The following is a 24287-nucleotide window of genomic DNA, read 5'->3' on the forward strand; positions in this document are numbered from 1 at the left end:
GAAGCTTCAAGCTGATGCATTGTCATTTTTTTGCCCTCACACAAGTCCTTGACACAAGTGAAAGAATTCAATAAGTTCATAATCATGAGTTTTTTGTGAGAAATATCAAGTCTTGGAATCGTCATTCCAAGATATGCCCAGCATGTATGTAGCAAGAAATCTCTGCTACACCTTCAAGGCCTCTAGCCTTCTGGAAGACCACCACAAAATTCATGATTAGATTGCTAGCATATGCGCAACATGTATGTAGCAAGCAAGCTTTGTGCTATTTTCAACGGATGGAAAGAGAGGGCCTCTCTCTAGATGCAATCATTTGTTGCTACACCTTCAAGGACTTTAGCCTTCCCCCTAGGCTTCATGCATGAGTGTGAAAGCTCTCCATTGGTTCTGACGACTGAGGATGTGAGGCCAAGCTTTTGCATCAAATGGCGATTTTTGAGTATGTTCTCTTCTCAGTGCCTCTCATAATCTGTTAAAGGAGCTTCTAGTAGCTCCTCAAGAGAGATATCATGTGTCCAAAACCTCTTTTAAGCTAAAACAAGCTTGACTTTGTGTCTGAGCAGAAGGTCATGAGAGAAATAGACGTGTTACCTTCAAGGACATTAGCATCAGCATGAGTATTATGTTGCCTCATTAGGTTTCCTCTATATGATGCCTGTCTTTATACTCTTTTGCTTGCAAAGTTGCTTTCTGTCAACTAGCACAAACTACAAATCAGGTTCAAGATCTTGCATATACTTAGTGCGTCATTAAGGTTCCTTTGTCTAATGCCTGTCTTTATACTCTTTTGCTTGCAAAGTTACCACAGACTGCAAATTGTGTTCAAGATCTTGCATATACTTGATGCAACATTTCTTTTTGGCCTCAACTCCTCAGCAGTAATTTTTAGACACCTCATGAGTTTTGCAATCATCAAGAGAAAGCAGGCAAATGTGCTTAGAATGGGTATGTTGGCTTCGTCTCCTCTTGCATCCACGGACAAAAAAAAAAGTTTCATGTCTTTCATCACTTTGGCTGGTGGAATCATGGGTGCGATCCCAAAATAAAGAAAGACCATCATTCTTTACAATGGTAGAAGTTTTGCAGGTAGCATCGTTGAAAATGCCCCAAACCAATGGAAGTATGAAGTGTGTTGGGGGTCAATTGAGTGTGGGATTCGGTTCTCGAGATAACAAGCAGTGGCAATTGCTTCTTCCCAATAGGATTTGAGGACTCCAAAAGTGAGAAGCATCGCCCGTGCTGATTGAAAAAGGGTCCTTTTGTTCCGTTCTAAAACTCCATTCTGTTGAGGAGAGTAGGGGACCGTATACTGCTGAATCCCCTCTGTTTTGCAGAAGCCTTGAAACTCCTTAGAGATGTACTCTCTTGCATTTCCAAAGAGGAGAAAATAGACAGGAAGATCGTGTTGACGGAAGGCAAGGATACAATAGTCTTTGAAGAAGGCGAACACTTGAGACTTTTGATTCCAGAAGTACATTGTGCTGTATCTACAAAAGTCATCAACCCCGCTCGATGGGAGGTTAAGACAATGAACACGGAGCTCAACTGGGCCCAAGAGAGAATCTATGTGCAGATCTATAGTGGCCAGCACACTAGAAACCAATCCAAAAACACTGATAAGCGAGCGAGGGTATATCCTCCTCGACTCGATGAGCCAACACGGCTATAAGAACCGCAAGATATAAGATAGGAATACTTCTGCTTGCGCTTAAACCAAGTACAATGAGAACAGGAGCCTAGTCCAGCCCGCAAGCGAGTACCCGGCCACAAACGTAGTGAGAAGCACTAGCTCACTGTGTCTCGGCTGAGACCAGGTGGCCTTACCCAAAAAACCTGCTGGGTATATGATTCCACAACTAGAAGGAGATGCATTCAGGAGCCTTTAGCTCGTGACCCCTCAACGACTGTCACGTGACACATCCAACCCTATGTGTCCGTGGACAAGCTACAACATGACCAGGGTTCAGTCAGTCTAGTCAGTCTAGATTAGAAGTGATCTGGCACTTTTGTAAGTCTATTCGTAGACCATGCATGCCCAATCACTTAGTGTAGATGCAAACATAAGTAGACCACTCTCGCCGATGAGAGTGGGACCTTCAGAGGAGGGTTTTACAATGTCTCTAGTGTCGAATCTCTCTTCTCTCTCTATCTCTCAGTCTCATATACTTGCACGCACAGTGTCCATTCACTTTGTTTGTGGTCATAGCATTCTCTCATTAAGAACGGAAGGCTCTACCTTCCATAAGAATAAAAGGAACCTTGAGCACAATTCGGAGCACTCATCTTGAGAAAAGCGTAAACATTCATTCTGTTGCACCTAACAACGACATACATACCACGGGCAGTTTCAACCCTGATCAAAAAGCGTGTTGCATACATTCAAGTTCCAAGAAACAAAAGCCAGCACTGGTTCAGCTGAGACCATGCAGCATCCACAACGCAACCCCTTGTGGGCGATATGAATCAAGGCAACGGTACGTAAATAGATACTGCTTAGTCTGCTAACAACCTACTCTTCCTTAGCACTCAAAAACCTCCACCTGCTCGGACTCGGCTGGATGTTATGATGATTCCACCTGTGTCCTAGTGCAATGGTTCTATGCCACAGTCCACTGCGGGCGCCACTAAATGCCTGTGTCAAGTAGTATGGGGGCAAAGCCCTGGTGTAATGTGACCTGTTGATAAGTCTGCTACTCGCGGATCCCTCTGAGGGATGGCTCACAGCCTACATGTTTCCCCCCTGGGATGTGCCTGTGACCTGCCTATGCAGGGGCGACCTGTGTACCCGGCACGCAGTCCAGCTGTACCCCGATCAAAAAGCCTGCTGCATACATTCAGAATCCAAGAAACAAAAGCCAGCACTGGTTCAGCTGAGACCATGCGGCATCCACAACGCAGCCCCTTGTGGGTGATATGAATCAAGGTGACTGTACGCAAATAGATACTGCTTAGTCTGTTAACAACCTACTCTTCCTTAGCACTCAAAAACCTCCACCTGCTCGGACTCGGCTGGATGTTATGATGATTCCACCTGTGTCCTAGTGCAATGGTTCTATGCCACAGCCTACTGCAGGCGCCACTAAATGCCTGTGTCAAGTAGTATGGGGGCGAAGCCTTGCTGTAACGTGACCTGTTGATAAGTTTGCTGCTCGCGGCCCCCTCAGAGGGATGGCTCACAGCCTACACGTTTCCCCCCTGGGATGTGCCTGTGACCTGCCTATGCAGGGGCGACCTGTGTACCCAGCACGCAGTCCAGCTGTACCAAGGCGTAGTTTTCCTGGCTCTATGCTCTGAGCGCCTGCGTCGAACCCGTAGGTTCGATAATGAATCATTATACATGTCTTTTGGCCTTAATCCCGCCAGCGCCTGGAGTACCCTTTCACATCCAGCCTCATGAACTATCCTTATTAAAACTGCAAGGGTCCAGCCTCTTATCCACAGCTGTCCTTAGTTCCAACTGCTTTTCCGTCCAAGATTGATCACCTCGATCATTCATGAGCATTTCCGCAACAGACGGCTTACACGCTCTCCTTTGTTTAACCTCATTCCGATTCAACATAACCTGCTTCCTGGTTGCCCCGCCAGTTGATACACACCAGTACATGTGACCAATTGTTGGCCCATCGACTCGAGTCTATCCTGTTCATCCCTTGTTTGTCCTACGTGTTTTTTCTTAGGGGGAATCCCTCGATCATCCCTTACTTGTTTTGACATGTTGTTCCACTCATGACCACACATCTCATGCCCACACATCTCACCAGACATCTTAGTTGCTCGTTGGCCCCCCAGCTCAGCCCGATATATCTCCGTGGAGGTACATTGCTGACCATCCAAATGTGTCCCTTGCTGCCTTGTACGCCTGGTCTTGTGTTGAGCACACCTAACCCATTTCGCATGCTCTTGTAATTGGCCCCATCGTGGGGGAATCCAACGGCCATCTAAGGCCTGCATTTGGATCAGTCCCTGCTGATCCATTAGGTGTAATCTATGTCTCCGTGCAATGCGCGTACTAAGACCAGAACACAGCTCTAATCCCGCTGGCTTCGCCTTGCATCGATCAAGCGAGTTCCACTGTGCTGTTATCTCTGCACTTATGCACATGTGGGTCATTCCATATTCGAATGCATCCCAGCATTGGGTACCTTCTCCTGGGTCCCATACGAGGCCACCTTTCCCTTTGTCCTTCCAGCATAACCGTCCTCGAGGAGTTACCATAGCAACCCCGAGACTTCTTTTGTCAAACGTCAGTACATCCTCACGTACATTGATCCTTAACAGGGTTGTCTCTGCCCTAGTACTTTCCCGTCCGGTGTTTTCAGTCACCAACAGGGTTACCAACCCTGGCTGCCATCCGCAAGCCCAAGAGCACTCAATCTGAGTACATGTCATGAGTACACTATTCGAGACTCGAAGAGGGGCTCTGGTCCCCTTACAATAACCAGCAATGCAGGTCTGCAACCTCCATTCTCCTGCACCACACATCTCGGCTTCATCCTTAAGCATGCTTCCACAACACACTTGGTTCCATTGCGATGGCGCAAGGCTTCTCGAGCCTCCGGGCTCTATATCCTAGAACCCACATAACCCCACATCTTTGCATAATATTTTAGTTGCCCACTGAAAAGTACGACCTCCCCGAAAGGCTAACCCCGAGCTACTTATGTGTATCTCCACTAAGGACCATTTGTTGCTGGTTACATAGGTGCATCCCAGCACTTGTTGCATTTGCACCAACTCCACAAAACGGATCTTCGCAAGACCCTGATCTCGGTATATTCCATGAACCTCAATACACCTACTTGACTAGCCACATTGCCAGATATACTCCGCTATCTTGACTCCATTCGTGACCACTTGCATTGATGCCCCTCAATATCGTGTTTGTCAATCCCACACATACTCTATCTGGTCGTGCTTTACCTGGAACTGAACTCCCAATGTTTCCCGAAACAAGCGTCACTTGACTCGATGGGTCCGCACCAAACAGCTCCCCTTTGCAATACATCGCCCGAACTGCCTCTTCCGACATGTGTAACCCCCTTTAACGACCATCAGTTGTTTGATCTCGTAACCCTCCATGTAGTACAAAAAAATTTGTGGTTCCTCTGATGTTCCTTCCTCAACTCTAGGGCTGAACAGGGCTTAGCCTCATGCTCAATCCAAGTACCATAATCGTTTGGCATCTTGCCTAGTGGTTCCAAATGCTCTTTCTTGCTTCGATTAGGATCAGGTAACTTGACCCAGATCCCCACTTCTTCTCTTGCATCTGGTCTCACACCTGGTTAACAAGGTTTCAAGTCTTTCAGCGGACTCTGGGAGCATCCCCTCTTCCAAGGAGAACGACCCTGTCTCATGGCCTAAAAGCGCATCCACCATCTCTAGTCTTACATCCCGCTCAGTCATATCTTCCCACAGTTCTAGCACACCTGTTGTTTCTGCACCAGGCACCAACCAGTCCTTGGTTTTTGATCCATACATATGTGCATACGCTTGTGTTCCCCAATCATGTGAGGGGTGGGAGTTGTCCGGGCCCACCTAACGCTCCTCTAAGACTTCCTCATTCAATTCCACTACACGATGCATGTCAGTCTTTTCCGAATTCAACATCCCCATGCATTCTTGCACTCCCCAAGCACAATCATAAAGAGGGGGAACAGGGCCAATCGGGCACTCATCAATATGGCTCTCATTCGAGCAATCTTCATCCAGCACATTCGGCTTGAAAGCCATCAATTCCTCATTCCGGGAAGCATAAGAGTTACTACAAGTATCCACATCTATATTACCACCGTCATCAAGAATAATCCCTTCGATCGGGAACATCGCATTCAATTTCTCGGCCAAATACTGTTCCTCCATTTCAACCTCAACAAACTAATCCTCATCTCCTGTCATTTCATCCCCACACGATGCATTCGCACTCCTCTTTTCTTCCGCTTCTTTATATGCCTTCGGTTTTGCGGAAGGGCCTCCGGTTTTGTCATCCAGAAAAACATTGCACTTATTGGGCACATGGAGTGTTCGCCACCGATGAGGAGGTTGTGCCGCTATGCAAGATGTCCTCCTGGAGTATGTGGGCAATCAACATCTCAACAGTGAGGCCAGCTACTGAGGCTTGAGTTGTAATGAAAGGTCGCCAGGAGCAGGGTAGGGCGGCAAGTAGTAAGAGGTGTGGGTTGCCGTTCTATGAGTACAACAGCAAGAAGGTTCTTTAGGGACGTGACACGCATTATGAGGTCCTCATGATCATAGGTTTCTCGTAGGAGATCAATGGGCTGGAACATGTAGTGTTTACAATGTGGCACAATATACTAATCTTCTTATCTCCACCCAAATCCAAAGTTGAATTTTCTTCTGCTGCAAAGAAATCAACACTAAAACTTTGTAGAGCTAGTGTTGCAAGCAGAGGGATTGGAGGAGCAGCCTCATTAGGGTTCCTCTATATGATGCCTGTCTTTATACTCTTTTGCTTGCAAAGTTGCTTTCTGTCAACTAGCACAGACTACAAATCAGGTTCAAGATCTTGTATATACTTAGTGCCTCATTAAGGTTCCTTTGTCTAATGCCTATCTTTATACTCTTTTGCTTGCAAAGTTACCACAGACTGCAAATTGTGTTCAAGATCTTGTATATACTCAATGCAGCATTTCTTTTTGGCCTCAACTCCTCTGCAGAGGGCACGTAAACTGGTCGTGACAGTAGCAAACTGTTCGTGAGCAACTCCACGCACATCGAGGCCAATGCATTTCAGGTCAGGTCGTCAGTTTTTTCTTGTTTGCATCATTTGTAGGCAGCTTGCAGCAAGAACAACAGTTGCAGGTTAGTTTTTGAAATGCACATGCAGTAGCTTGTCAATTTTAGGTCTACACGAGTGTAGAGCAGCAGGTGACAGGTTGTAGCTCATTCATTGCAGCGGCAACATTCATTTTTTGATTGCGAAGAGTCATTTTCAGCAGTGGGTGACCCATAATTACATAGGTCCGAAACGCATTACAGAGATCGGTTGATTGAACAACCTGGAAGGCATCAATTCAAATTGCGATGTGTCTCAGTGCGGTCTTCTGGCACAGTAATCCTGGAAATGGTAGATAAGAACGGCTTTTATTTCACCGACGAGTTTTCGCTTACGTTTCACATGCATTACTATCGGCTGCTGAAGTGGATGGTTGCGTTCCCAATGCTAGGGATGTTCTTTACTTTGCAATGGCTTCATCTTGAAGAAGGCATTACTTCTCCTCCGTCATTCTCAAGGGATCGATAACACTTGGTCCTTTTTCTTATCAGCCTATATAGATAAAATAAAGTGGAAGCTTTGAAATTCGAGAAGCTTTTGTCTGCATAGGAGTTTTTATGCTCAGACCAAAATGCTAGACAAAAAGTCTCCGCATCAGCGATTTCGCTCTTACACAAAGCTCAATCCGGTTAAGCCAGAAGATAGGCTGATTCAACCTGGTCTATTCTTCAGTCTTTGTCGGGAGTGGAGGTCTTGATACCATGCCTTCAATATATTTTGGTGTAAGCTCAACAAGCCAGCCATATCTCTCAGTGATCAAAGGGATACAAAAGTTTGATTCCGGCCTAAGTGAGGGGATGTGGTCTCTATTGTTCAGGTATATTCCCCATTTGGGGTTGGTTTGCATTGCCTCCTTGAGGCTTGGATACATAGGTTTAGGCTACAGCTAACCCTTTCCACCATCAGCTTCAGCCCTCCGCTTGGGCCCTTTTTGTCGAGCCCTTCCAGGCTCCCTTTGTCTAATCAAATCATCCCTAATTTCGGGCTCTTTGCTGACCAAAATTTGTAGCTTTCTTCTCGGTGTTTTATCCTCGATTCAGCCCCAATTTGGGGCCTTTTGCATCAGCCCTTGAGAGGCTTTCCTCACTTTCCAATTTCAGCCCAGCTTCTGATTTGGGTATAGGTATTTGAGCAGGTGACCCGGACACCATACATCCGGGGTTGTTGGGAAATGGGTAGTGCAGCTTGAGTCGGGGTGGAGTTGTGGGTTGGGCTGCATAGAGAGAGTAGGTTGGCATCAAGACTCGCTTCAAAAAGTCTCTTATCCTATACTCATCTCCACCAGGCATGTGGTTGAGTTGAATAGTATAAGTATGAGCGATGATGGTGTAGAGGTTGGTGCATCTGTGACTCTCTCGAGGCTTTTAGAAGTGATGCAGCAGTGCTTGAGAGAGAGAGGATCCCATAAAACATTAGCTTGTGCTGCTTTCATTGAACAGATTAGATGGTTTGCTAGTGCCCAAAACTGTTAAGTATGGAGCTTGATTTACCCTTGTAATTTTCTGTGGTAAAAGCGCACATTTGTAAGGTTCCCATTATGAGGAGAAGCCATCGTGTGTGAAGGAAAATCACTCACCGGAAACCAAAATTTTCACGGACAAGAATCAGGGGCAACTTTAAAGGCCTCGGGGGCGGAGGCCCCCGAGATTTTTTTTCGCCGAAATATTCTTTTTCGCCGGAATATTATGGCCGGACGGCGGCCAGAAAGTGGTCGGAAAACAACCGGTCGGTTCGCCGGTGGCCGGTAGTCAATGGCCGATGGCCGGTGGTCGGAAGTCAATGGCCGGTGGCTGGTGGCCGAATTCAAAAGCGGACTTGTCTTCTCAAGGGCGGCCACATATGGACGGATTGGAGGGTTCGATTTGGACTTATTCGCACAAGGGCGGCTACACATGGCTGTCTCTCATAAGAGAGGGCAGCCCTTTTGGCCTATAAAAGGAGGCCATTTCTACACACATTTCATAGTGTGAAGTTGATGCAACAAGGTGAGTGTGAGGTGGTGAGATTGAAGCAAGGCGGGAGCTCCATTAAGGGTATAATCCCTTTGTAAACTACTTCTTGTTTTGAAGTACTAAAGCCATTGAGTGGCTGCTTTCCCGTGGACGTAGCCCACATTGGGTGAACCACTTATATCGTGTGTACTCTCTCTCTCTCTCTACTCTATAATCTGGTGTATATAAATCTGTCTCTCTCCATTAAGTAATCTACTCAATTATCTATTTAGCTACGTCTTATTTCCTAACAAAAACATCAGCTTGTTGATGCGGTAGTTGTTGAGGGAAAGAGGAGCCCATGAAACGTCAGCTTGTGGTGCTTTCATTGAACAACTCAGATGGTTTGTTGGTGGCCAGAACGTCAGCTTGTGCTGCTTTCATTGAATGGCTCAGATGGTTTGCTGGTGCCCAGATAAGAAATGTATCAGCAGTGGTGGAAACATATGTACAATGAGCCCGATCTCAGGTTTGAATCCACTGTGGATTGCAAGCAAGTCGGTGTTCAAGGTGATGGATACCAAGGAATCAATTAGAGAAATAAAGGCTGTAGGTTTCTTTGTGGCTTATAGGAAGGTTGAAATGGAGAAGAAAGAATTACTATACTCTGTGTTTATGCCATGGACACTAAGTTTGAGTATGTAAAGGAGTTCAAGCAAGCACATAGAAGAAATGATGGCATTGCTCTTGTAAATGTAGGCAGGAAGGTCTTATTTAGTGAGAAAGATGGGAACGTAGTTGTAAAGGAAAGCTCATTAGTTTTGCTGGTGTGGGGCCTAAGCCTATCAGTGCTAAGAAAACTGAAGCATTTGCAAAACAAGGAATGGAGCGAGGAGACATTGCAAAATGCATGTGCCATGCTCAGGGATATTGGCCTATTCTGGATACTTTTTGTGTGTTTGCTAAGACAGATGACATTGTATACAGTAGTGAGGCTTACACTAGAACTCTATCTAATGAAAGCGTGAAAGTGGAAAAGGGGACAAGGATTTTCCCATCGACAGGGCGTCCCTGCGATCTCCTTCATCCAACCATCTCTCATGTTTCCTTGGCCCATTTATTCTCAATGTTGGTAATTAGTCCTATGAGCAGGTTTGCTTACAAGTGCACCCTTCAGTAGAATCAATGGACCAACAATCCATGGTGACCTGCTTCACTGTCATGGGCACCTTTGGTTTGTGTGGTCATCAAGGGATGAAGCTCCTCGCTGCTCAATGTTTTTCTAAGAAGGCTCTTGGATGCACACAGACTCTTGAATCTAGATAGTCTTTGATCATAGACAAAAGGAAGCTGCCCAAGATTGACTCGGAGCTTATATTTACACCAGAGCTGCATTATAGAACACCACAATACCTATCCTTGTACTGTGTTTGGATGTAGGCACATTAGTGTAATGGCGATATAACTATGAGGGATATAACTTCGAGAGCCATCTTAAGGGGTTAGGAACATCCAGCCCTCTGATTGCATCGTATCTGGCCAGCCAAGCCAGGACTGGGAGCTCCAGCAGCCCATAACTAATCTTCGGGCATCTCTTACCAATGGGTACCTCGTCGAGGGTATCATAGCCGAGAACTGGCCATCCATGATATCCTCAGCCCTACATGTGCGTCCATAACAGGACTTGCACCCCTCTTGCTCAACTGCATCCTAATGGTGACCAATCCCGGAGGGTCCACCTCAGCCCAGCGAATAACCCATACGAGAACTCTGAATACGTTCCCCTTTGAATCTCCATAACCACAGCCATGATCCAATCATCGTGCATCTTTTCGTCGAAGGGGCTCGCGCTCCCCATGTTTCCATAGGACAGACCTGGTGGTCTCATAACTGAAGTTCCCCACATCTTCATACACTTGTCATGCCTTCCCTGGATTTGCCTGTGTAAAATACCTGGCTCCCTCTTCAATACCACAGCCTGCCTTCTCAACTTACTCTCATCCTGATTTCGATCAGGTTCAGATGGTTCTCCTCACAACCGCTGGCCGCTGGCCACCTCTGTCCATACCCATTCTGATTACCTTGGGCTCTCACTGAGAACCTCCTCTAAGGAGGCCGGACCTGTAGCATAACTTAAAGATGGTGCCCCACGAGGCACCTCCAACATCCCTTCCTGCCTTCGATGCCAACCGGCCAAGCCGAGTGGGGGTTCCACTTCATCAAGCAACTCCCAACTCGTAGATCGCTTTGCCCTGCACTTACTTGCTTCTCCCATTCATTCGACGAGTAGAAGTCAACAGTACCCACCTAGCACTCCCCCCCACTTCCTTCATTTCTCATACTGAGCTTTGGCTAGTTCCACTAATAAAATCTGTCTCTTGTCGTCTTCTGCTTGGATCTGAGGAGCATGGGGGTAAGAGTCAAAGTTGACTCTACCGCTTGATTGCTGACTTAGAATAATGCTTCATTAGACTCTGGAATGGCGTAAGAGTACTGCATTCCACATCATGTCTTTGAGGTGGGGAATCACGACGTGCCTCAAAGTTTCACCAAACTTTGAATACATGATAGGGCTGCAATGTCTGGCTTTTGTGCCTGCGAAACTATTCTGCCTCACCGAGTGAGAAAATGTAGTAGCAACAGAACATAAAAAACTGTCTATTCTGACCTCTTCATCATGCATATGAGGATCAAGTGTTGACGTTGGCAGTTACGAAGGAGGGGAGGGTACATCTTGCATGATATCTGCACATGTATCCAAAATCCGTGATAGATTGATAGGGATAATGTCCCCATGTCCATATGCTACCCTTGCAGCTCGGGATAAGCTCCCTTGCCCCTTGAATGAGCTTTTGATCCAAAACACAAGCGAGACATCTGTATTCGGCTTTGGCATTACCGTGATAATAAATAGCTGCACCTTGTCGAGCCAATGTACCAAAGGTAAGTCACTAAGCACATTCTTTTTGGTTGAAAACATCACGTGTCCGGCCACCTTACAATACTATCTGGTCCCGCTTCCATCTACTCCCCGTTTTAACGTGCTTGTGTCCTCACAACCAACTTGATGGAGGTGAACCAATTGTTTGTAGTTGAAGGAGTTTGTCATCATGGATCAGAGGAATGAGCTGATCCGTCGTTTATCAAATACGAGATGTATACCCGATCAAATCGCAAAGTTGATTCCCAGAAATGCATTGAAAAACATAAAGTGAATCTAGACCAAGTTCAGTGAGTTTGCAATGTGTCAATTTCTGAAGTTACTCCACCATATATCAGCTTATGGTATGATTTGGCATACATGTCAATCAAAGCTTTGTCAATTATTATGTTGTTTTTCATCAGATCTTGAATCTTTTGCCTTGGTCGACTTCTTGTTTCCTTGGTTGATTTCTTGTATGATGCCACATTCCTTCCAAATGCAAGGATTAGTGATTAGGAGAGATGTTTGCCTTTGCTATTTAAAAAAAAAAAAAAAGATTAGGGCTTTCACCCTGGCCTTGCATATACCTTGAGATAAGTAGAGTCCAAGAGATAGCATTGCAAACATAAAGCTTACCAAGAACTTGTGTGCTGTCAAAATATATCACATGCCACATGTGTCAATCAAAGCTTTACCAAAGCTGGTCAAGCATTGATCTCTTATCATTCCTTTGGTAATTAGCATCAAATTATATATAACTCTATATTCTAACTTCTTAAGTTTTACCATTTGCTAGTTTACAAGAAGCTCTTCAACATCTACAAAGCGACTTAACATTTGACTATAACACAAGGTATGTCATATTTAAGAATATTTTTAACACACATATAAAAACAAATTTTAATATTAATATTTTGATAACCACAATAAGATCAAAAAGATTTTCTTTCCAAATTAGAATATTAGTCTAAGCTCAATACAAATAATATACATATCGATATAAATATTATGAAATCTTAAGGTCACCAAATATACAAAATAATAATAAACAATACGTAATTGAAGATGAAAACAAATAAACTATTACCCACGACGAAAGCATCCAAACTAAAACAAAAAGCAAAGCATACCAAGATTATAAGACATTTACGTAGAAAAACAAACTTACTTCCAACTTTTGACATTTTTAATTTAGATTTTGATTCATGGGTAAATATTTGTTCTAATTCGATCAAATCATATAAATATTGTTCCAATTGTGGAAACTTATTTTTTAAGTATGAAAAACAAAACTTAAAATATATTAAAAAAACAAGTACCTATTTACGAGGATATGAGTTATCCAATCCATATCTAACATCATTTCAAAATAACAAACAAGACAATATAGAAATTTATAACTGCTCCAAATGTTTTCAAAACAACATTAAAGGAAAATATTGGGTAACTTATCACCCGACTTATATATAAAAAATACTAACAATGAACGTACATGAAGTACAAATGCTATCTACTTTAGATATCTCTTTAAATATCAGTAAAAAGATAACATCTATAGCCATAGGTAATATAGAACAAAGATCATTATTAGATAATCCTCTATTTTCATATCAAAATAGTAATGATTTATTAAATAATCTAACAAAAAACTCACATGAAATAAACACACTATTGCTCTTTTTAGTAAAAAATAATCCATTAGTAAAAAAATTCTATACTATATATGAACAACCACTAAAAACTTTAGCAATTCTTATAATTCCTTCTAATACAATTACTACTTTACTAAACAAACATGCATCATCTTCTCCTTATGACTTAATGATAGTAGCACACAATACAATTATCTAGATATCTTAGATCAAGTAAACAACACACAACTAAAATCACAATACAAAATAGGTAAGTTATCTCATGGTGGGGTTATGTATGAAATATTAAATAATAAAAAAATCATTAACTTATATGCAAGTTTAGATGGAGTATCTAATTTAAAAGATATTACAATAGAGAAAGCCCTATTTCCATTTCTATTTACATTAGGATATGGAGCTCATGATGGAGCTTTAAAATTTCATACATATCTAAAAATGAGAATAGCCTCATTCTTCTCAATATTCACTTTATACAAGCCATACTTATTGATGATGTACCAACCACGTCAAGCTTTGATAATAGCAAATTCAACAAATTTAACAATGCTACAATCAGATATAGATAAATTCAAACTAAAAAATCTACATGCATCTGAGCTAGATACCATACGTTATATCATAAAACACAGTATCTCTTATTCAATTCCAGGCTCTCCGTCATGGTATCGTAAGAATTTAAAAGATTTATTATGCATGGTAGAGTCATTTGGTTTACCTAACTTCTTCTTAACCCTAACTTGTGATGAAGTATCCTCTAGTAGATGGGTAGAAATAGAAGATTTAGAAAAAATTATCCAAAAGATAGACTTAAAACTCAATTGGACAGATTGTCCAGCCGAGTGCATGATGATTTTTCACAAACGTTTACATACATTTTTAAACAAATACATATTTATTCCTAATGGATTATTAGGTACCATTAACCACTATCTAATACGATATGAGATACAAAATAGAGGTTCACCACATGCACATATAATGCTATGGGTAGATTCAAACGATGTCGATCGAATATCTTTCGAGATAGATAGCCATATACCTTATTTACATACAATAAATAAATTTGATCCAACATCAATTGAATATAAATTGCATAACTTAGTTATCAAAAAACAAATACATAATTGTAGAGAATCTTGTAAAATAGAATTACAAAATAAAAAAAATCAAATGTAAATATGGATTTCCATACGATATTCAAAGTAATCCTAAGCCAATTATTCATGAACAAACTCAATGATGGCTTTATTATAGACCAACATTAGAACACAGAAATGTGTTCCCTTATCATGCAGGAGTATTATTGTTATGGCAAGCCCATATGAATATTCAAAAAGTAACCAATACAGGATTATCATATTACTTACTAAAATATGCATTGAAATCAGAACCTATAGGAAAAATAGATATCGATCTAGAAACAACGAAAACATTAGGATTAAATAATATTGATGATACAAAACTCAAACTAATATCTTCTTATGTATTAACAAAACCAATATCAGCAACCGAAGCAGCCATGGTGTGTTTAGAGATACCAATTATAAAAAAATCAGAAAAGGTAACTTATATAGATTGTTCACCTCCTAAAAAAAGACAAAAATATATACAAATTTTTTAAACCTCTATACTACATCCAATTGATCTATATACAGCAAGACCATTAGAATTGGAGAGCTTAACATTTTATTCATACTTTCGTCACTATAGAATTAACAAAATACTCAAGCATACAACAAAGAAGATATGTAAAATGCATGATTTATTTGGAAATGAAATAGAAGAGTATAAACAATTAGTAAGATTTATCGATTTTCACCCTGTCCATCAAATGGAAGGTTTTTTTTTTACTATTCTATTAAAACATATACATTTTCGTAATGAAAAAGAATTAATCTCAATTAACAACACAGAAAAATCTTACTTTTTAGAATGTCAAATACGACAAATAATAAAGAATGAACAAGACATAGAGAATCTAGTTGAAAATTATTCTCAATCACATCTATTAATCGATGAATCTAGACAACAAATTACAAATCAAATACTTCAAATGAATCCCATACATAATTTAGAAGAACATTTATCATCAAATGATTTTATAGAAAAACAGACCAATATTAAAACTGTAGGAGAGAATCAATATGATCCAATAATACATCTACAAGAGCTTAAACACATAGAAAATACAACTTTGACTAAAGAGCAAAAACTAATATACAATAAAATTTTTGAAAAATCAGGTGGGTTACATATAATAAATGGAACCTGGATCTGGGAAAACGTTTCTAATTCAATATATCACATTTCAATGTATAACCAAAAACATAAGAGTCCTCCTTACAACAACCACAGGAGTAGCAGCTACAAGACTTAGTCGATTAGCACGTACTTCACATTATTTTTTTTGTTTACCTAATAAAAATCAATTATTTCGTTCTAATTTAGAATCAAATGATATTCGTTCAATTAAAATAAGATCTTCTGATGTAATTATAATTGATGAATTCTCAATGATGACATCACAAATATTACATACAATTATACTCCAAATTTCATAAGCTTGTAATTTATCTATGCTAGAAATATTTAACACTAAAAAACTACTTCTATTTGGAGATATAGCGCAATTGCCTGCAATATGTAATTGTAAAAATAAAGACTTGATATGCCAAAAATGTGTAATAACAAATTCTATATTTTGGAAATTAGCTATACACCACACATTATATACCTCAATCCGTCATTGTTCAGATCCGGACTTCATTGAATTCTTAAATATAATCAGACAAAGTAAACCATCTAAATCACAATTAGATAAATACTTAAAAGATACATTTATACAGGAGAAAGATTTAGAACAATATATAGATAAAGACACAACTATATTATGTACACATAATAAAGATGTCATATACTATAATGACCTCATATTATTAAAGATATTCAACCATTCCAATATATTCAATATAGATATTTCTACAACAGCACATCATATACCAGAACTACAACATTGGATAAATGATACAGAATTTCATACCCTATCCAAAGTAGCAATAGGGGCATTAGTAATGTTTACACAAAACATAGATCTAGCAATAGGTATAGCTAATGGAACTTTTGGGACAGTCATAGATATTAAATATAACAATATAACATCTATTATAACAAAACTTACAATACATGTAAATCATACACAACAAAATGTAACTATTAGAAGATCTAAATATAAAAAAAAGACATACAATGGAACATGGTATCATAAAACATCTTTTCCACTAACACTAACATATGCAATGACTGGACATAAATCCCAAGGATGTACTATCTTTGGTAAGTCATTGTTAATAATTCAAAAATGTTTTTCTCCTGGACTATTATATGTCATGTTGTCTCGATCGACTAATCGAAAGAACATAAAAATATTGAATTCAATAACAATCGACGATTTCTAAATACAAGAAATAAACCACTATATATATGAAGATTATTGACTTACAAAAGTATACTCCAAAGATTAAAACAAAGGTAACGTATGATTAATTATTTTATATCAAACTTAAGGTGCTATAATTGATTACTAGATTGATATAAAAAAACTATTAATAAATTCATTTTTATATTTTTCAGATTGAAAGCTAAACAATATGGAGGTAAGCTTTTATCTCGAATCACATACTTCAATATTTATAACCTTAAATATATAAATTGTGTTAAAATATATTAGGTCTTCAATTCTATCAAAGCTAAAGCAAAAGCCACAATAGACCTACAACAAAAAGAACAAGAAGAGCAACGAAAATAAAAAAGGCAACATAGAGAAAACTTCTTCTTAAGAATCAAACAAATTAAATATGCAAATATCTCGGGACGTGATCCAATAAATTATATTTATGGCTGGCCATCTTATGATGAGCTAAAACAATATATGGACGGAGCCGACAATATGTTTCAAACATGGAAAAAAACACATACTACTAAAGAACTCCCTGTAGATGGTAAATAATTCTGCTTATGTTTTAAAAGAATTACTTCTATTATTCATAATTTCAAATATAATTAATTCAAATACAATTACTTTGCAGGTCTAACAATACGAATTCTTAAGATATTCAAAGAAGATTTACCAAATGAAGATATAATGCTTGAGCGATACGAAGCTCAAGCTTTACTAGATAAACACAAGAATGGAATTTCAGCATATGCTATGAACTTATTGCATTTTGGGTACAACATTCCATTAGACTCTTTGAAAACTCTTGATAATAGACTAGCTTCAATCATTCTAAAAGAGTATGAGCAACTATACAACGTAAAAAACAAACAAGATCCAATCACTTTGGAGAGCATTACAGCATCACTAGATATGGAATTTGCATGAAGACAATATGGCACTACTTGCAACTTCTTCATTACTATGAATCAAAGCAATGGTATAAAATCATAATTTCTTCTCTATTTTATAAATGATTATATTCTTCAAACTAAACAAAAAATTACATACCATTGTTTATAGATATGGATATAGCTAATAAAGGAGAATCATCTTTGCAATCAACTTCAATACCTATAGATATTCCATCCACCAGTTAAGGTACAATTATTACTTCAAAAATTCATATTTTACTCAAATACCAACAGGTTCAATAATATTTTAAATAAATTATCAACATAATCAAATAATGCATTCTCACATCTCTCTCTCTCTCTCTCTCTCTCTCTCTCTCTCTCTCTCTCCACCCAAATGTGAATCCATTGTTTACTTTAAAATAACAATCTATATTTTAAAAAATTTAAATATATTTTAAATACCTTATATATTTATACTAAAACTCATAAAAGTTTATACAAAATCATTTTAAAAGAATCTAATTGTTTTTTTTTACAGAATCAAAGTCTCCTCGAAAATCAACAACTCCAGAAAATAAAAGTAAGATTTTTATTTATAAATTACAATGTATAATAAATAAAAATATATATATTGGACAAACGACTAATCTAAAAAGAAGGATTTTACAACATAAAAAACAACCTACTAAATTGATGATAACAAACATTAGCAGATACAAGCTGTTCAACAAAAAGTTCACGATCGAAATTATAGATTCAACAACAATAAAGGACAAAGCAAATCACTTAGAAACACTTTATATTAAGAAATTTAGATCCATTACTCCAAATGGATACAATATTTTTTCCGGAAATCCTTCTTCTTTTAATAAATACTATTACCTAAAAAAAAGAGATCTTATATAATTAAAAGGGTTGTTATCTCTTTCCAACTCTCTCTCTCTCTCTCTCTCTCTTTCTCTCTCTCTCTCTCTCTCTCTCTCTCTCTCTCTCTCTCTCTCTCTCTCTCTCTAGTACTAAAGCTGCCCTAAAGATACGCAACCAAAATACTTCTAATAAACGTAAAGTGTTGATTTTAGAAATATTTATTCAAAAAAAATACATTATAGATGTAATCTATTACAAAAATGTATACATTTCACATTAAATCTAACCCTACACAACAACTTCACACTCAACCATTAGCTAACTGCCCCATACTAGTTTGGTAATTTTCCCTAAAATATTCCACTAAAAAAATGTAAGTAGCAGGCCATCACACCCTTGCCTGCAGTGCTCTTTTGGGAGTTGTTGTGTCTGCTTGACGGCTTGGAGGGGCCTCAAGAGAGTTGTCTGTGGGACAGGGGTTAGCTACATGTTCGGAGTGCTTCCTAGAGCCAGATCTCCGTCCACAGGCGATGGTCTACCTTCATGTGTCTTGGGGTAGGACTTTCTCCGGGAGGGGAGCACGGACCTCACCCTCGGTGTTTGGTGGTGCTTTGAACGACCTTTCTTTTTTTCTGGCAGGGTTGGCGGCTCTCCAGCTTCTTCCTGAAGCTAAATCGCTCACCTAGTGGGAGTCTGTGACAAGATCAATGGAGTCATCTTGGCATGCAAGGTAAGTTGTGGTGGGATTCGTTCTACATGGTGGCACCGAAGGTCTTTCTCTGGTGGGTTGGGCTCCCTTTGCAGCTCGGGTTCTTTCATCTCCTAGTGTGCTGATGGTTCATGGATCACCAAAAAATATTAAAGATGTTGTTGCTTTGTTCGAGAGTTGATGGAGTTGGATGCTCCCCCCTTACGCAGCTCTATCTAGGGAATTTGTTTGTTGTCTGCTCCAGTCATTTTTGTCCGGCTTGCTTTGAATTTATGGAGGTTTTGCTTGGGTCATGAAGCTGTCTGTGGCAGGGGTAACTTCTTGGTAGCAACCTTTGGGCACTTTCTCCGGGTCAGATTTTTGTGCTGGTATGAAAGCTTCTCTAGTCGGGGTTTGCCTCCCCTATTCTGGTAGTCAATTGTGATCTTATGATGTTTCGCTTTGGATTGTATGGTTAATGTGTATTTGATTTTGTCTAGCGTATGTTGGGCTCTCGTGGCACATGATGTGCATGAGACTATCTTGTATTTTTTTTGGTGTTTAATTCAACTTCAACTCATCTATTGGTGAGTACTGCTAAAAAAATAATTATTCCGCTAATATTAGGAAGGTCTTTGCTCATTATTGGTTGCGTAAGGCATGTCATTTTTTCCTTTTTTTAAAAAGTGAGCTTGAATTGCATTAAGCACAAAAGATTTTTAAGCTTGAATTGCATTTTTTTACTATCTTGTACACAGGGATCTCCATTAAAAAATACAGCAAAGGGGATGCACCTACATGACTACTCTTTCTTATGAAACTTACAATTCTTATTCTTCTACAAAGGAGTCTCCACCATCATGTTTCCAGAACAAAATTTGTGTCCAAAGGCTCGCACTTCTCTTGAAAGAGTAACGCATTTCTAGGCTGCCAAAGTTCTCTCAATACTAAAGCTATTACTATGTAAATGTCATGTAGAAGATCCTCATTGTCTGCATCTAGAGCCCATAGCAGTGTTGCATCTAAAGAAGGGAGTTTCCAGATGTGTGTACACCCACCTACAGACTATGCTTGTAAAGACTCTTATTTCAGGACATCCCCATAACAGGTGCGGGAGGGTTTTGTTTGGGTGCTTGCATGCATCTGACCTAGGTACCTTAGGCTAGGCCTCTTGATTTTGCCTTATCACTGTTTGGCATGAATCCAAGAAGAACTTTCCAAAGGAAATTTGTCTCTCTCTCTTTGCACTTCGCCTTCTAGATGTTTCCAACTACTTGAATCCATTTGCTTGCAACTCACTTTTTGGACCAAATTCTATTGAGGTGTTCAATCCAGACCTCTGTAGAGCAAAGCTTTTCATAAATTGTTTTAGTCTTGGGTGAGCAAAATAATCTTTCTCTAGGCCACTTCCAAGATTTCGAATTAATCAGTGTAGATCAAGGAGGAAGGGTTAGGTTTGAGAAATTTTCAAGTAATCTTTCGATGAGGATCTCCTCGTGGCTCCAAGGTTTGCCAATTCCCTTTTTGATAAATCTCAAAAAGAATCCAAGGTGTTAAATCCCTTGTTGTTAAGATTCTTGGTTATTTAAATCCAATGGTTATTAAGGGTCACTTGCCTTCCACTATGGACTAGTGTCTAGCCGTACCCTTCCAGTACCTGGTCTCTTCCTTCGACATGGAGCACATCTACGGATTTACAAAAATTTTCAATAAATTTCCTAGTAAATCCACCTAAGTTAGCCCTTACATCGATGGGGGGGCGGGTGTCTGTTTTGTATTCTTTGAGGTTGGACCTTGAGCTACCTTTAGACCTCATGTGGGCTTCCATTACCATTTCCCTTTCCACACAAGCATAGCTCTCTTCTGAAATGGCAAGGGTGCAAAAAAATTTAGCACATAAAGTTAGATCATGAGTGACAGGGTCAAGGATGCCTACTCCACCTTCAGCTTTTGGTTTAGCAATAGCCACCCATTTACCCCATTGCCATGGTCTACGTGCAATCAATTTATTTCTCCACAAAAACTCTTTGATTGGCTTCAAGAAGGAATTCTATTTTTTTTTGGGATAGTTGTAGGAATGGTGATGTGGAGGTTATATACAGGATGAAGAAGATATTAATTATCATAGCTAGCTTTGTAGTGGAAAGGAGCTATGATGAACTCCCAACGCTTCATTTTCTTTTAATTCTTTCTTGAACCTAATCAAAGGCTGTCTTATGAGTAGTTCCTTCTCCAACGGCAACCCCTAAGTGTTTAAGTATGTTACCTCTCTAAACAACCTCTCGAGTCCAACCTGAAGGATCAAAATTATCTTCTTCCGACAAAGAGATAAGTCTTGATTTTTTTATGGTACATTGAGACCTTGATGTTGTGGAAAACACCTAAACAATCTTCAAGGCTTTTCTAACATTATTCCCTTATGCTTGGAGGAAGAAGAATGAGTTATCAGTGAACATCTTCTTAATCAATTGTTTACCATTTTGGATTTGAATCCCTTTAGTCTCTCCTCTTGATGCAGCTTATCCAACATAGCAATTAGAGGGTGGGTGCATGTGGAAAACCAAAGTGGCGCTAAGGGACACCCTTGGAAAATGGATATCTTGACATCAAAGCATCCAAATACTCTTGAATTGAAGAGCCATTCTAAGGAGCTCCCTTCCCCAAGAGTACTTATAATTTGACAAATTCGTGGACCGAACCCCAAAGTCTGCGATGTTTCTTGTAAGAATGATGAGGTTATCCTATCATACTCCTTATCTAGGTCCAATTATAGTAAGATACATTCCTATTTCTTGAAGTTGGCATATTTCATACCTATCATGACCGGCAAGATGTTATGATGTACTGATATACCTTTATTAAGTCCATGTTGGTGGAGAGAGATAACATTAGCTACCACATGGGTCATTCTTTCAACAATGAGTCTAGCTAACACCTTGTACACCATATTCATCATTGTGATTGGTCTCCGGTACTTGAGTCGAGAGCATGATAATTGCTTAGGGATGAGCTTAATTATTCCTTTCTTCACACCTGATTCAAGCGCACCTTTAGTAAAGAATCTGTTGACCATAGCACAAGAAACGGGCCTAGAACTCTTGACAAAACTTGGTCGTGATCCCATACCATCCTTGAAATTTTTCTTTGCCTAGATTTTGAGTGTCATCCAACACTCATCCAAGGTAAAGGGCCTTTCCAAGTAGTTTTCTAGGTCTAAGTCCACTATTTTTGGGGTGGCTATAAAAATCTTAGCCCTAGCTTCTCTGATTATGAGAGAGGGAGATTCTTCCTTTCCAATGATTTGGCCGAGATGATCTAACATCACGTTGCTTATCTGATCAGGGTTGTTGATCTAACCTCCTTGGTTGTTGATCAAGGAGATGATCTAACATCACGTTGCTTATCTGATCAGGGTTGTTGATCTAACCTCCTTGGTTGTTGATCTAACCTCCTTGGTTGTTGATCAAGGAGATGATCTAACATCACGTTGCTTATCTGATCAGGGTTGTTGATCTAACCTCCTTGGTTGTTGATCAAGGAAGAGATAGCAACCTATCCTTTTCTTAACTTGATCATTATGAGTAGTGTGTTTTTGTTGGCCTCCGTCGCATTAATGCTTCTCTCTTGGCCTGATGCCTAAGGAGATTAGCCTCCTCCAATTCCCTTTCATGCAAGGTCTTCTTGATATTGAACCATTCATGTGATCTTGGTCAGAGGCCCTGCCTTGCATTCTCTTTTGGCCTAGTTCCTCAAATCTATATTTGAAGATTGAAATTACATGGTTGTTAGCCTTTCTGTGCATTGGTCCAACTCTCTTGATTGGATCTTGGATTTTCTAACTAAATCTTTTCCATGAGTTTTTCCTTTCCTTGTTGATGTCTTGGCTCAATCCTTCCATAACCCAAGACACCAGATCCTTAAAGTGAGCATTTTTTAATAGATTTAGGTAGGTGACAAGTAATTTATTGGCAGCCTACGAGTGATGTAATTGTTCTAAATAAAATATCAAGGTACAAGGAAGAGGAAAATGATATGAGAGACTTTCATTCAAGAGGACTTGCATAAGCAATGAAGAAGGAACCCAATACCCACTGTGAGAGAAATAAAGCTTGTCTAGTCTGCAGGAAAAAACTGGGAGGATTGGAGACTGTGGTAAGTGAACCTCGCATCATCCTTTTAAGGGCTAGTCTTCTAGGCATCAACCAAAGTCCATTTATCCTCCAAGGAAACCCATTTCTTACGCTCACCCACAATAAGAATTCTTGAAGGGACCTACCTATCTTATCTACAATAGACCTTGTTAAAGTCTCCCATCAAGAAAAAATCCCCATCTATTTGTAATTGTGAGAGGTCATTCCATAACATGATCCTACCTTTGGAATCAATAGGAGCATAAATATTGACAATAGTGAGAAATTTCTTATGTACCTTAAGAGACATGACAAGATCCCTCCCAGTTAGGTGTTGAAAAATAACTTTTGGCTCCAGATCCCTATGAACTCCTATCATCACTCCTACAAAACCATCAAGAGTGGTGTCATAAAAGAACAGCAGTTCACCAAGCATTTGTTTTTTCAAAACGGAGGCATCAAGGTGGTGTTCTTGCAGACATAAACAGTTAATATCTTTTCTCCTCTTTATGAATTTCCAAATCCTTTCTTGCTTCTCTTTCATTCTCATGCCCTTCACATTCCAGGACATCATTTGTAGTGTGGGGTTCATGGGGAGAGAGGGACAAGTTTCTCAACATTCGGATGACTACCCAGTCTCCACATCTATGGTCCTAGGAGAATTTGGAGGCCCTTCAAAGTCAATGAGATTTGTCTTGTAACACTTCAAAGGGATTGTAGAGAGGGATGCCAAAAGTCCCTCCTTTTAGTGGAGTGAGGGGTGGAGAGGTACCTTTCCCTTTCAAGTCACTAGCAGTCTCCATTATCATGGATTCTCTTGATTGCCACTATCTTCACCCTCTTGACCGAATCTTCAACCCTAGGACTTTCACCGCTGGCGTAATTGTTATTGTTAGAAGTTTAGGTAAAGAATAAGGAAAGACAAAAGAATTTTCATTGCTTGGGCATTC

The 24287-nt window shown here is 39.8% G+C and overlaps 1 protein-coding gene and 2 pseudogenes across 1 annotated transcript; 1 reads left to right on the plus strand and 2 right to left on the minus strand.

The window, feature by feature from the left end:
• Window positions 1-2718: 2718 nt before the first annotated feature.
• On the minus strand, window positions 2719-5874 carry LOC147424284 (uncharacterized; annotated as a pseudogene).
• A 4549-nt stretch (window positions 5875-10423) lies between these two features.
• LOC147424285 (uncharacterized) lies at window positions 10424-10999 on the minus strand (annotated as a pseudogene).
• A 657-nt stretch (window positions 11000-11656) lies between these two features.
• On the plus strand, window positions 11657-17896 carry LOC147424286 (uncharacterized). The gene is made up of 5 exons (XM_086501685.1): window positions 11657-11667; window positions 12444-12500; window positions 16933-16955; window positions 17388-17529; window positions 17819-17896. Exons 1-5 carry the CDS (start codon window positions 11657-11659, stop codon window positions 17832-17834), a joined length of 249 nt encoding a protein of 82 aa, XP_086357811.1. The 3' UTR covers window positions 17835-17896.
• Window positions 17897-24287: the final 6391 nt, after the last annotated feature.

Source organism: Adiantum capillus-veneris, chromosome 26 (genome assembly GCF_014529385.1).
Source record: "Adiantum capillus-veneris isolate H3 chromosome 26, ASM1452938v2, whole genome shotgun sequence".
NCBI lineage: Eukaryota > Viridiplantae > Streptophyta > Polypodiopsida > Polypodiales > Pteridaceae > Adiantum > Adiantum capillus-veneris.